The 11731-nt window shown below is 37.6% G+C and overlaps 1 protein-coding gene across 1 annotated transcript in view; it reads left to right on the top strand.

Moving 5' to 3' along the window:
• ADAMTS19 (ADAM metallopeptidase with thrombospondin type 1 motif 19) overlaps positions 1-11731 on the top strand; it is a 208304-nt gene that overhangs the window by 85093 nt on the left and 111480 nt on the right. The window contains exons 9-10 of the mRNA XM_045285048.1: positions 321-461; positions 2419-2569. Of these exons, the coding sequence (XP_045140983.1) occupies positions 321-461; positions 2419-2569 (292 nt within the window). The remainder of the gene's footprint in view (positions 1-320; positions 462-2418; positions 2570-11731) is intronic.

The raw sequence follows: 11731 nt of genomic DNA, 5'->3' as shown, positions 1-11731 counted from the left end.
AGTTTGCTGTCGATTTAATGTTTTATACATACTATAATGTGAAAAATGTATCATTAAATAATTTTGATATAGGTGACCTAAACATGCTATTTTGCAGGTAGATGGTAAAAGTGTTTTCAACTAAATAGAAATATCTACCTCTTAGTGGGATAACAATTTAAAAATAAATTAATCTGAAATTGAGTTTTATTTTGATTTTTAAAAATAATATTTCTCCACTATTTTAAGTGTTATTTAATTGAAGCTATGAAATGGTTTAAAAGTATAACGCTTAAGCAAATGTTTTATTTTTTTTTCATCTTAATTGTATGCTGGATCAGCATGGGCATTAATCATGACAATGACCACCCATCCTGTGCTGATGGTCTTCATATCATGTCTGGCGAATGGATTAAAGGACAAAACCTTGGTGATGTTTCATGGTCGCGGTGTAGCAAGGAAGATTTGGAAAGATTTCTCAGGTACTTGGAGTCACTTATCCTTGTGGCATTGTGAATGTTTTTGGTGTGCCTGCTTCTGCTCCAGATCGAGATGGGCAGTGTGGCAGGCTGGAAAGGGACAGGAGTCCAGCCATTTGGCTTTCCATCTGAGCCCTTCTATTGTACCAGGCTGTGGATTAGAACATATATTTTAAACTCATCTGCCTTTGGGTTTCTACATGTTCCCAATAAAAACATGGACAGCATGATTTGTGAGATTGAAATACTAATATATCATTTTAAAAAGGTGTTTGGTTGCCACCTTAATGTCTCTCAGAAGAAATGCCCTCATCGCTCATCATGTAATACGTCCGCTATCACAAGGAAATTCTTTAGCACAATTCCCATATTTCCCTGTGACTCTTTTAAATTCTTAATCTTTTCTCAGTGTTCAGTGGTTTCTCTGATGATAGCAGTCCTCTATTCTCTTCTTCGCCATTTTCAAAGATTGTAACACTGAGCTTCTGTCTAGTAGAAGAAAGAAGTGAAAAATAATTTTCTTTTGATTTTCATTTTGAAGTATTCTGTAGTATTCTCTTTTTAGTTAGTAACAAGTTGGAGAGAGAAAGAGCTGCTTAAAGTATCAGAAAATATAATTAAATAAGAATATATGAATACCTACCTAGATAAATTCACTGCACCGAAAAGTTTTTGCTAATTTTTTCATACCATTTAAATTGGCAGCAATATTTCCTGTAAGATGTATATTAAAACCTATAAAGTATCATGTTTGTTATAATAGCATGATTCCATTGTGAAATGTGTCCAATATATTTATGGCATGCTTTTGTCCTGATTGTCTCGAGAGTGATTCTCAACCTGTGGGGCACGACCCCTTTGGGGGTCGAAGAACCCTTTCACAGGGGTCACCTAAGACCATCAGAAACCACATATTTCTGATGGTGTTAGGAACTGAGACACCGCTCCTCTATCCATCTCCAGGTGGGCCCGCCGACATGCAGATAAGCCCACATACGAGTACCTGGAATGGAGACTGTTACCCATGCTACACCATGCTTCAAGACAAAACTTCATTTATTTGTACTTTGAAATAAATATTTCACAACATATATTTACATATTGTTTTGTGAACCATCTCACTATGTTTTAATTATGTTCCATTTGTAACAATGAAAATACACCCTGCATATCAGATATTTACATTATGATCCATAACAGTAGCAAAATGACAGTTATGGAGTAGCAATGAGAATAATTGTATGGTTCGGGGTCACCACGATGGAGGAACTGTATTAGAGCATCGCGGCATCAGGAAGGTTGAGAGCCACTGCTCTAGTGATTCCATTGGGCATAGTTGGAACATGACTTTGTCAGTAGCCCTTCAGTGAGTCTCAGTGATTTCCTAAGTAACATGAATAACATTGTATGACTGTCTTCATGGGAATCTGAACTTTGCTTAAATTAGATGTCACCTCAGAAGTAGTAGTTGCATTACAAATCAATGTGAAGTTAAAAAATACCCTTACCATTAACACTCAAGAATGTTTTCATTACATTCTTTAAAATCTTTTTGTAGATATGTTCTTACCTTTACTCAATACTTTTGGGTAAATTGCTCCCCTTTGAGTTTCTTCATTTAACACATTCATAATATAACTCCAACTTCACAGAGATATGCAAGCTTTATCAAAGTTCTTTATAGTATAAATGTTATTAAGTTTTATTAATGATATTATTGTTATTTATGATTAATCTTAAGAATGATATTATTGTTATTTATGATTAATCTTAAGAATGATAAATAAATGAGTCTCATCTATGGAATAATTTCTACACACATTTAATAGACCAGCCAACAAATAAGCATAAGAGATCATATATTTTTAATATTATAAAATGTTCCCTGTTAATATACCAAATGATAAAAATAATTGATCATGCTAAACTCACAATTCTGTACCTTTCTGCATGTTTCCAGGTCAAAGGCCAGCAACTGCTTATTACAGACCAATCCCCAGAGTGTGAATTCTGTACTGGTTCCCTCCAAGCTACCAGTGATGACATACACAGCGGATGAGCAATGTCAGATTCTCTTTGGACCACTGGCCTCCTTTTGTCAAGACATGCAGGTAAAGTTCATGTCCAGAGGGGAATTTTAACTATGCATTAACATTCATTGTTTAGAAGTATTGGTTGAAAGAGTATTGCTTGAGGTTATTAACTGATGACTACTTCATTTTAGAGTTTTGGGATCAAAACTATCCCAATCCCAGAAAGAAAGTTTTCGATTTTTTTTGTATGCAAAGTTTTCTGCCTATATCCCCTTATCTACTGGAAGTGACGATAAAAGAAATGACTCAGTAATTTCTATTTGGAAAACGGCACTGATGTCAGTAAAGTATTTGAATTATGCTGATTCTTACTTTCTTACATAATAGCTGTGAAAAATGTGATGCATACATTGTATGAAAATGAAATTGAGCATGAGATTTAGAAAAGATGTTTTACATAAGAAAAAAATAGAGACTTCATTGTCTCAATAGTTGTACTCGATTAAAAAAGGTAAACCTATAATGATAAACTAAGCAGAATTTATGACAGCACTTCGGTTGCTACTGTTCAGTGCTTTGGAGTCGGTTCTAAGTCATGACAACATTATACCCGAAAGAATGAACCCTGCCCTGTGGTGAGCTATGCTCGCACATATTGCTATGTTTTTGCCCATTGCTGCGGCCACTATTGGTCCGTATCCCTGAGGAGCTTCCTGTTTGTTCCCAACTCTCTATTATGCCAAGCTCTTCTCCAAGGATTGCCTCCACCCGATAGCATACCCAAAATACATGATACAAAGTCTCACCATTCTTATTTTTAAAAATCAGTCTGGATATACTTCTTTCAACACAGATTCATTTGTTCTCCTAGCAATCCAGGGATATTACCTATTCTTCACCAAGACCATAATTCTTCTGTGTTCTTCCTTAGACAGTGTTGAAGTTTCACATGCATATGACGTGGTTGAAATATCTTGGTTTGGGTCAGGTGCACCTTAGTCTTGCAAATGACATGTTTGCTTTTTACACACTTTTAAGCAATAGCTTGCATTAGACAAATCTTCTGTAACAGGTATGCCCAATGCAATACGTTGTTTTATTTCCCATTTGTTGCAGCCATAGACGTTGATTGCAGACCCAGCAAAATTAAATCTTGCACCACTGTACTCTTTAACCATTTTCTTTGATGTTACTGATTGGTCCAGTTGAAAGGGGTTTTGTTTTCTTTATGTTGAGGTATAACCCATAGTGAAGGCTGTAGCTGGAGTAAGTGATTTAAGTTCTTTGTTGGGGGGAGCAAAATTCTGTCATCTGCATATGATAAATTGTTCATGAGTCTTCCTCCAATTCTAATGTCATGGTCTTCTTCATATATGCCAGCTTCTCGTGTTATTTGCTTAGCATAAAGATTGAATGCATATGGTGAAAGGATGCAATTGTGATGCACTCCTTTTTTCATTTGAAAAAACAGTATTTATTTTTTCTGTGTATTATTTATTTATTTGTTTGTTTGTTTGTTTGTTTATTTATTTTTAAACATTTTATTAGGGGCTCATACAACTGTTATCCCAATCCATACACACAGCAATTGTGTAAAGCGCATTTGTACATCATTTCTCAAAACATTTTCTCTCCACTTAAACCCCGACATTAGGTCCTCATTTTTCCCCTCCCTCCCCACTCCCCACTCCTGCATGAGCCCTTGATAGTTTATAAATGGGTATTTTGTCATATCTTGCCCTGTCCGACATCTCCCTTCACCCACTTTTCGGTTGTCTGTCCCCCAGGGAGGAGGTCACACACAGTTCCTTGTAATCGGTTCCCTCTTTCCTACCCATTCTCCCTCTACCCTCCCTGTTTCGCCACTCACACCACTGGTCCCGTAGGGCTCATCCGTCCTGGATTCCCTTTTGGTCTGCCTTCAGGTTCACCATGAATGAAATTAAATGTTCCAGAATTCCCATTCCTCTCAATGTTTTTCAAAATTTGTTATGCTCCACCACTGAATATCTTCATACACTCATTGAAACACAAGTAGACATCTACCTACTTTCAGCCAAGACTCATCTGCCATCATTGATGATATGTATTCTCTTGTTCCATGTCCTCTTCTGAATCTGACTTAATCTGCATTGAATTTCTGGCAGTTCCCTGTCAATGTACTGCTGCAACCATTTTCAACTTATCATCAGCACTAGTTTTCACAGAGTTGACAATTACTTGGAGAAACCAATTGATCTCAACCTAGAAAATTTTAATAAGCACAATAGAATGCTCTATTGATTAGAACTTCATCTAATCTGTTTGCCTTTGTCATTTTCTTGAACTTTTTCCAACTTGAACTCTGCAGCTTTCCAACTCATGCACATATACAACATATGAGGTGGTAACCCCTCGCCCCCCAAAATCCAACAATTTGTTAAAACAAGCTGGCATTTTGTGATGGTGTACACAGGTATAGATAAGAGATAAGAGCTCATAACACATGGAATCCAGGAATAGGAATGGGAGTAGGGATACCAGGAGGGTAGGGGGAAGGGGGGAAGAGGAGGAGAGGAAGGGGGAACTGATGGCAATGATGGACACATAACTAAACCCCCTGCCGCCAAGAGGACAAACAACAGAAACCATGGGGGAAGGGAGACAGCGGTTGATGTAAAATATGAAAATAATAATAATTTATAATTTATCAAGCGGTCACAGGGTGGGAGGGGAAAGGGAAAGAAAAAAGAGGAGCTGATACCAAGGGCTCAAATAGAAAGTAAATGTTTAGAAACTACTGGTGGCAACATATGTACAAATATGCTTGATACAATTGACGTACGGATTGTTATAAGAGCTGTAAGAGCTCCCAATAAAATGATCTTTTAATTTAATAAAAATGTTTCCTATGTTTGAATGCATTGTTGAATGCCACAGGGTCAGTCCATCTTGTCAATAGCATTCCTATTTTTTGTAGGAACAGAAAGTACTCTACTTTAGGGGCTCTGGGGGTGTAGTGGTTACTGCTGCGTGGTCAGCAGTTTGAGACCAGCAGCTCCTCTGTCCACAGAAGAAAGATTGGGCTTTCTATTCCCATTGCCTCAGAAACCCACAGGGGTGGGCTTCGAAACCCACAGGGGGTTGCTATGAGTCAGCATTGACTCAATGGCAGTGAGTTTGTGTTTTGTTTGTTTTCCCCTAATGTACTGAGCATGATGTTCTTCTTCAAAGATCGGTGTTTCCAGACAACATGTCCAAAGTACCATATGAAGTCTTACCATCCTTGTCTCTAAGAAGACAGATTGGTCTGTTCTTTTGGTGGTCCGTGGCATTTTCAACATTTCTCTTGCAGCACTGTAATTCAAATGCATCGATTCGCCTTCAGTGCTGCTTGCTCACTTTCACGAGCATATGAGGTGGTGGAAAAAGCCAAGGCTTTTCTCCCATCTTACTCCTCAAAGTAACCTCCTTGCTTTCAACACTTTAAAGAGATCTTGTGCAGCAAATTTACCCTGTACACTATGTGTTCTGATCTTTTGACTGCTGCTTCCATGAACATTGATTGTGGAACCAAACCAAACAAAATCCTTGGTAGCTTCGATCTTTACTTATCACGATGTTACACTTGTTGTCAGTTGTTATATGATATTACAATTGGTCTAATTGGGGAGGATTTTTGTTTTCTGTTCATTGAGTTGCAGTTACTACTAAAGGCTGCAATCCTTGATCGTCATCAGCAAGTGCTTCAAGACTTCCTCACTGTCATCAAGCTAGGGTATGTCATCCGCGTATGGATGGTCATTGATAAGCCTTTCTCCAATCCTGGTGACACATCCCTCCACAGAGAAAGTCTGTGATTATTTGCTCAGCATACCAATTGAAAAAGTGTGGGAAGAGGACACAACCTGATGAGCACCTTCTTCATTGTAAACCATGCAATATTTCCTTGTTCCGATTGCACAACTGCCTCTTGATCTATGCACAAGTTCCACATGCGCACAATGAAGCATTCTGGAATTCCCATTCCTCTTAATGCTATCAACAGTTTGTTATGATCTGCACAGTCAAATGCCTTTGCATAGACAATGAAATAAAAGTAAACATTTTTTCTGGTATTCTCTACTTTGATCCAAGATCCATCAGCAATGATACCCTTTGTTTCACAACTCCTTCTGAATCTGGCCTAAATTACTGGCAGCTCCCTATTAATGAACAACTGCAACCATTGTTGAATGATCTGCAAAACTGTTATTGCATGTTTTATAAATCCTTTTGTTCTAGGATTTGAGCATTCTGTTAGGTTATCTTTCTTTAAAATAAGAATAAATATGGAACTCTTCCAGAGAGTTAACCAAGATAGATAAACCCTGCAGAAGCAGTAATGGGAGTAATGATTCCAAATTTCCTGCCATAGATCAGTGCTTCCAGTGTTTCAGCAGCTTATTGAAACATTTCTGTTGATTTGTTATCAATCCCTGGAGGCTTCTTTTTGACTCATGCTTTCAAGGTAACTTGAACACCTTCCTTTGGTGCCACTGGTTTTTGTTAACATGCTGCCTCTTTAAATGGTGGATTGTAACCTAGTTTATTGTTACAGTGACCCTGTATTATTTCCATCTTTTTTAATGCTTCCTGCATCTTTCATGTTTTGCTCATAGTCTTTCAATATTGCAATTTGAAGCTTGAATTTTTCTTTAGTTATTCCAGTTTAAGATATACTGAACATGTTCCATTTTTAAATCTGTTTATTGGGAGCTCTTACAGATATTATAGTAATCCATGATTTCGTGCTGTTCCCTTTCACTTGCAATCTATGCTGGAGACTGGAATCTTTGACCTTCAACAGCAAAGCCCTTACGATCCTCTTGCTTTGAGGTCATTAATTAGAGTTCCTCCAACCCTGATATGGAATTCATCTTCATGTGTTACAGAGTATCTGGATTATTTGCCGAATAAGCATATCAGATAAGTGTATGGCCCTTATGCATACAGTTGTCATTTTAAACCATGCAGTGCTCCCTTTTTCTATTTGAATACTACCTCTCGGTCTGTGTTCACATTCTGCATGATTATAACGAAGTCAAAGGACAGCTTGAGAAGAGTGGAAAATATAGACGAACATGGACAAGGCACACGTATGGAAGGTGGAGGGCAATTTAGAGGGTCAAAAATGTAAGATCACATAGCAATTTTCATAACTATTTTGAAGACCTAAATTTTTAAAAAATTTTCAGTAAACAACTCAGAACACATTTTAATATATAGACAGCAATGGATAATGTATGTTAAGTGACCAATGCCAGTTCCTTTTAGCTCATGAATGTCAAAGATATCAATATTTATTTGTCTCATTTCCTTGTGACAACTTACACTTTTCCTAGATGTATACTTCGTGTAGTTCGCATCCTAATAAGTTAGGTATACTTGGGAGGCATATGCCATCAGCCAATGAAGGTTTGCTCTGTCATAGGTTGACTCTGCATTGAGAAGGCAGCACTTCTCCAACAGCAGCTTTCAACTGAGGTTTCCTCTTCTAGCACTCGATCAGACAATATTCTTCTGGAAGTCACAAGATTTTCAGTGGCTTAATTTTTAGAAGTTCCTCTTCCTTCTTCCTACTCAGGATTAGTGTTGAAGAGTCACAGAAACTTGTTCACCGTCGGTTACCCTGCTGGTGTCTTAGCTCGCAGCATCGAAGCAACATGTAAGCCTTCACAGTAAGACAAACTAACAGATGAGTCATTGTGATTGTTATTAAATAAATGGTGAGTTCGATAGATAAATGATCCTAGCATAGAATATAAAGATATGGAAGGATATTTTTTCTAAAGACTATAGATACTCCTAAGTCTGACCTCTTATAGGAGTGGGAAGGAAATATGATTAAAAATGGAAGAAATCCAGTAAATACAAACTTCTGCCTTTGTGTTTGGATTAAGAACATCATGAATTGTCTATGTATCATGTAACATTTTTTTCTAGCATAATTTAACTTGAGATGATTTTAAAAGTCATGTGGACAAGTCCATTGTACTTTCTCTTAGATCTACCTGACCTATTTAAGTGTGAGTGGTATTTTTTGTATGCAGGACTTTCAAAACCACTAATGTACTCACTAAACTGATTGACACTGGCATGGTTTTGTATTGTTAGTTGCCACTGAGTCAGTTCTAATTCATAATGACCCCAAATAATGAGACCCTACCCAGTCCTGCAACATTCTCCATTCTCTCTGTTATTCTAATGTTTCAGTCCATTGTCCTGCCACTGTGTCAATCCATCGTGTCCTGGGCCTTCCTCTTCTTCTTTGGCTCTGTATTTTACCAAACTTCATGTTCTTCTTCAGGGACTTGTCTCCCTGACAGCGTGCCCAAAGTACTTGAGACAAAGTCTCTGCATCCATCCCTCTAAGAAGCATTCTGGCGGTACTTCCTCCACGACAGATTTGTTTGCTCTTTTGGTCGTCCATTTTATTTTCAATATCCATTGCAAACACCATAATTCAGATGCATTGATGACACTTTAAGAGATTGATGTATCTTAAGAGAAATTTCAGAAGATGCTATCAGGGCATTGTGAAATTCCAGAGATAATAGATAGTTGATGGTAGTAGTTGTGGCCTCTAAGACAGCATCATTGATAAATCATGTCAATATTGGATAAGGTGCTAATTTAAAAAGGTCTTTTCATCCTGGAAAGACAATTCACTGAAGACATCAGTAACTTCTTCAGAAGGCATTGGTGAAAAACAAGGCTCCCGTTGTTAAATGTTATCTAGGCAGTTCCCACTCAGCCACCCTGGGGTTAAAGCAGAACGTCAACAGGGAGCTCCCAGAAATCCATGCACGATTAAGAAAAGGAGCTCACATAGATCTGGGCTGAAAGCAGAAAATAAACATATTACATGTGCCTGATTGACTATATATTTGATTCTGTGGATCATAACGAACAATGAATCACATTGAGAAGAATGGGAATTCCAAAACAGTTCATCATGCTGTTGGAACCTATCTATGGACCAAGAGGCAGTTGCGCAAACAGAACAAGTATATAAAATGGTGTGTGTTTTAAAATCAGGAATGCTGTGCATCAAGGTTGTATCCTTTCATCACACTCAATCTATGTGCTAAAAAAATGATTTGAAATGGTGGGCTCTATGAAGAACACAGGGTCAGGGTTGGAAGAAGGTATATTAACAGTGTATGGTGCTCAGGTGACACAGCCTTACTTCCTGAAAACCAAGATGACAGAAAATCGCTGATGAAGATCAGTCTGCAGCCTTCAGTGTGAATTAGAATTCAATGTAAAGAAAACAATATCCTCACAACTGAACCGATAGGTGACATCATGATAAATGGAGAAAAAAATTGAATTTGCTTTTCCAAGATAAAAATTTTAGTTACACCATCATTGAAGTACATGAATTCTTTTTCGGTCTTCCTTATTCCGTGTTCAGCTTTCACATACGTCTGAGACAGTTGAGAATATTGCGGATGGTCAGGCTCATCTGAGTCCTCAAAGTGACCTCCTTGTTCTTCAACACTTTGGAGAGCCTTTGCAGCAGACTTATCTAATGTAATGCTTAATTTGATTTCTTGACTGCTGCTTCCATAAGCATTGATTGAGGATCAACCCTTGACAAGCTCTATCTTTTCTCCTTTTATCATATTATCTCTTGATCTGGTTATAAGGATTTGGGCTTTGTTTACATTGAGTTGTAAGCCATATTGAAGGCTGCAATCCTTGATCTTCAACACCAAGTGCTTCAAGTCCTCTTACTTTCATATTTTTATGGCTGCATAATATTTAATTGGGTTATACCACCTTTTGTCTATCCAGTCATCTTTTTCTAGACATTGAACCAGTGCCGACCATCTGGCTACTGCGAATAGTGCTGAAATTAGTACTGGTATACAGGATCTGTCTGTGTTCCAGCCTTTGCATCTTTGGGGCATATACACAGTATATGCTAGTAGAATTGCTAGTCATACGGTAATTCTATGTTCAGCTTTTCGAGAAATTGTCAAAATTCTTTTTCACAAAGGCTCTACCATTTTACAGTTCCACCAGAAATCAATGAGAATTCCGATTTTTCCACATCCTCACCAACATTGTTTTCTTTTTTAAAAATGTTAAGATCATAACCGTTGTAGTGACTATGAAATGCTATCTCACTGGGCTTTAATGTGCTTTTCCCAAATGAGTAATACAAAGGGAATCAAAAAGGAAGAAGGCCTTCAACCAGATGGATTGACCCAGTGGCTGCATCGATGGCTCCAAGAACAATTGTGAGGCTGGCACAGGACTGGGCAGTGTTTCCTTCTGTTGTACATTGGGTCACTGAGAGCCCGAGCCTACTCAACAGTGCCGAACCAAAACATCTGGGTGGCACAGACCTTTAAACCTGCCTTCCTGGTGTGTTCGATTGAAGATTACTTTTCATTTCACTGCTTCTTGCTTTCTGTACTCACAGCCTACATTTTCCTTCCAACACCTCTTACTCAGCTCCCAGCACTAGCCATGTTAAAGAGTATGAAGAGGGAAGCTAGATCAAGGAGAGCGTGAAACTTACTTACCTGGCAAGGTCAAATAGTCTCGGTTAGAGTTAGAGGTTCTGAAGTGTAACTGATCAACAATTCTAGGATTTTTCCACTAAAAAGGTTTACGATTGAATGGTAAAATTCAATTATTCTTGCTTTGTGCGATCCAGCTTTATTTAGTCTTACCCTCATTTTTATCATTCTCTTTTTCTTTCAGATCTTTCTTCTGAGTTCATACTCCTTCTTGAAGCATTGCATTTAGAAGTTCCTTTTGGGTGAATCTGTGGGTGGCAATCCTCAGTTTTTGTTTCCTTGAAAGAGCCTTTATTTAACTTTCAGTGTTGAATAAAAATTCGGCCAAGTTCAGGAGTCTAGATTGACAGTTATTTTCTTCTCCTGTCACATTGAATACACCAAGTATCTAATTCTTTACAATAGTGCCAAACAGCCATCTGTGCTATATTCCTTGTCTTAAAAGAAAGTTTTCAGCATTTCAATGTTTATTAGTGTGTTTGCTGGAAGATTTTCATAGATGTATTTTAAATGTAAAGCGATTTCAGTTCACATCTAGTTTACTAAGACTATTTTTTTAAGGAGTCAGTGTTAAATAACATTGCATACTTTGTATCCATAGATATAAAAAAATGTTAAAATTTAAAGCTATTGAAGTGGTTGATTATATAACTGAAGTTCTTCATATCAAACAACTCTTTTATTC

The sequence above is a fragment of the Echinops telfairi genome, unplaced genomic scaffold, assembly GCF_000313985.2.
Source record: "Echinops telfairi isolate 266 unplaced genomic scaffold, ASM31398v2 ScPeMD7_7469;HRSCAF=8507_1, whole genome shotgun sequence".
Lineage (NCBI taxonomy): Eukaryota > Metazoa > Chordata > Mammalia > Afrosoricida > Tenrecidae > Echinops > Echinops telfairi.
The sequence above is the reverse complement of the archived record's forward strand: the minus strand, read 5'-3'. Positions and strand labels throughout refer to the sequence as shown.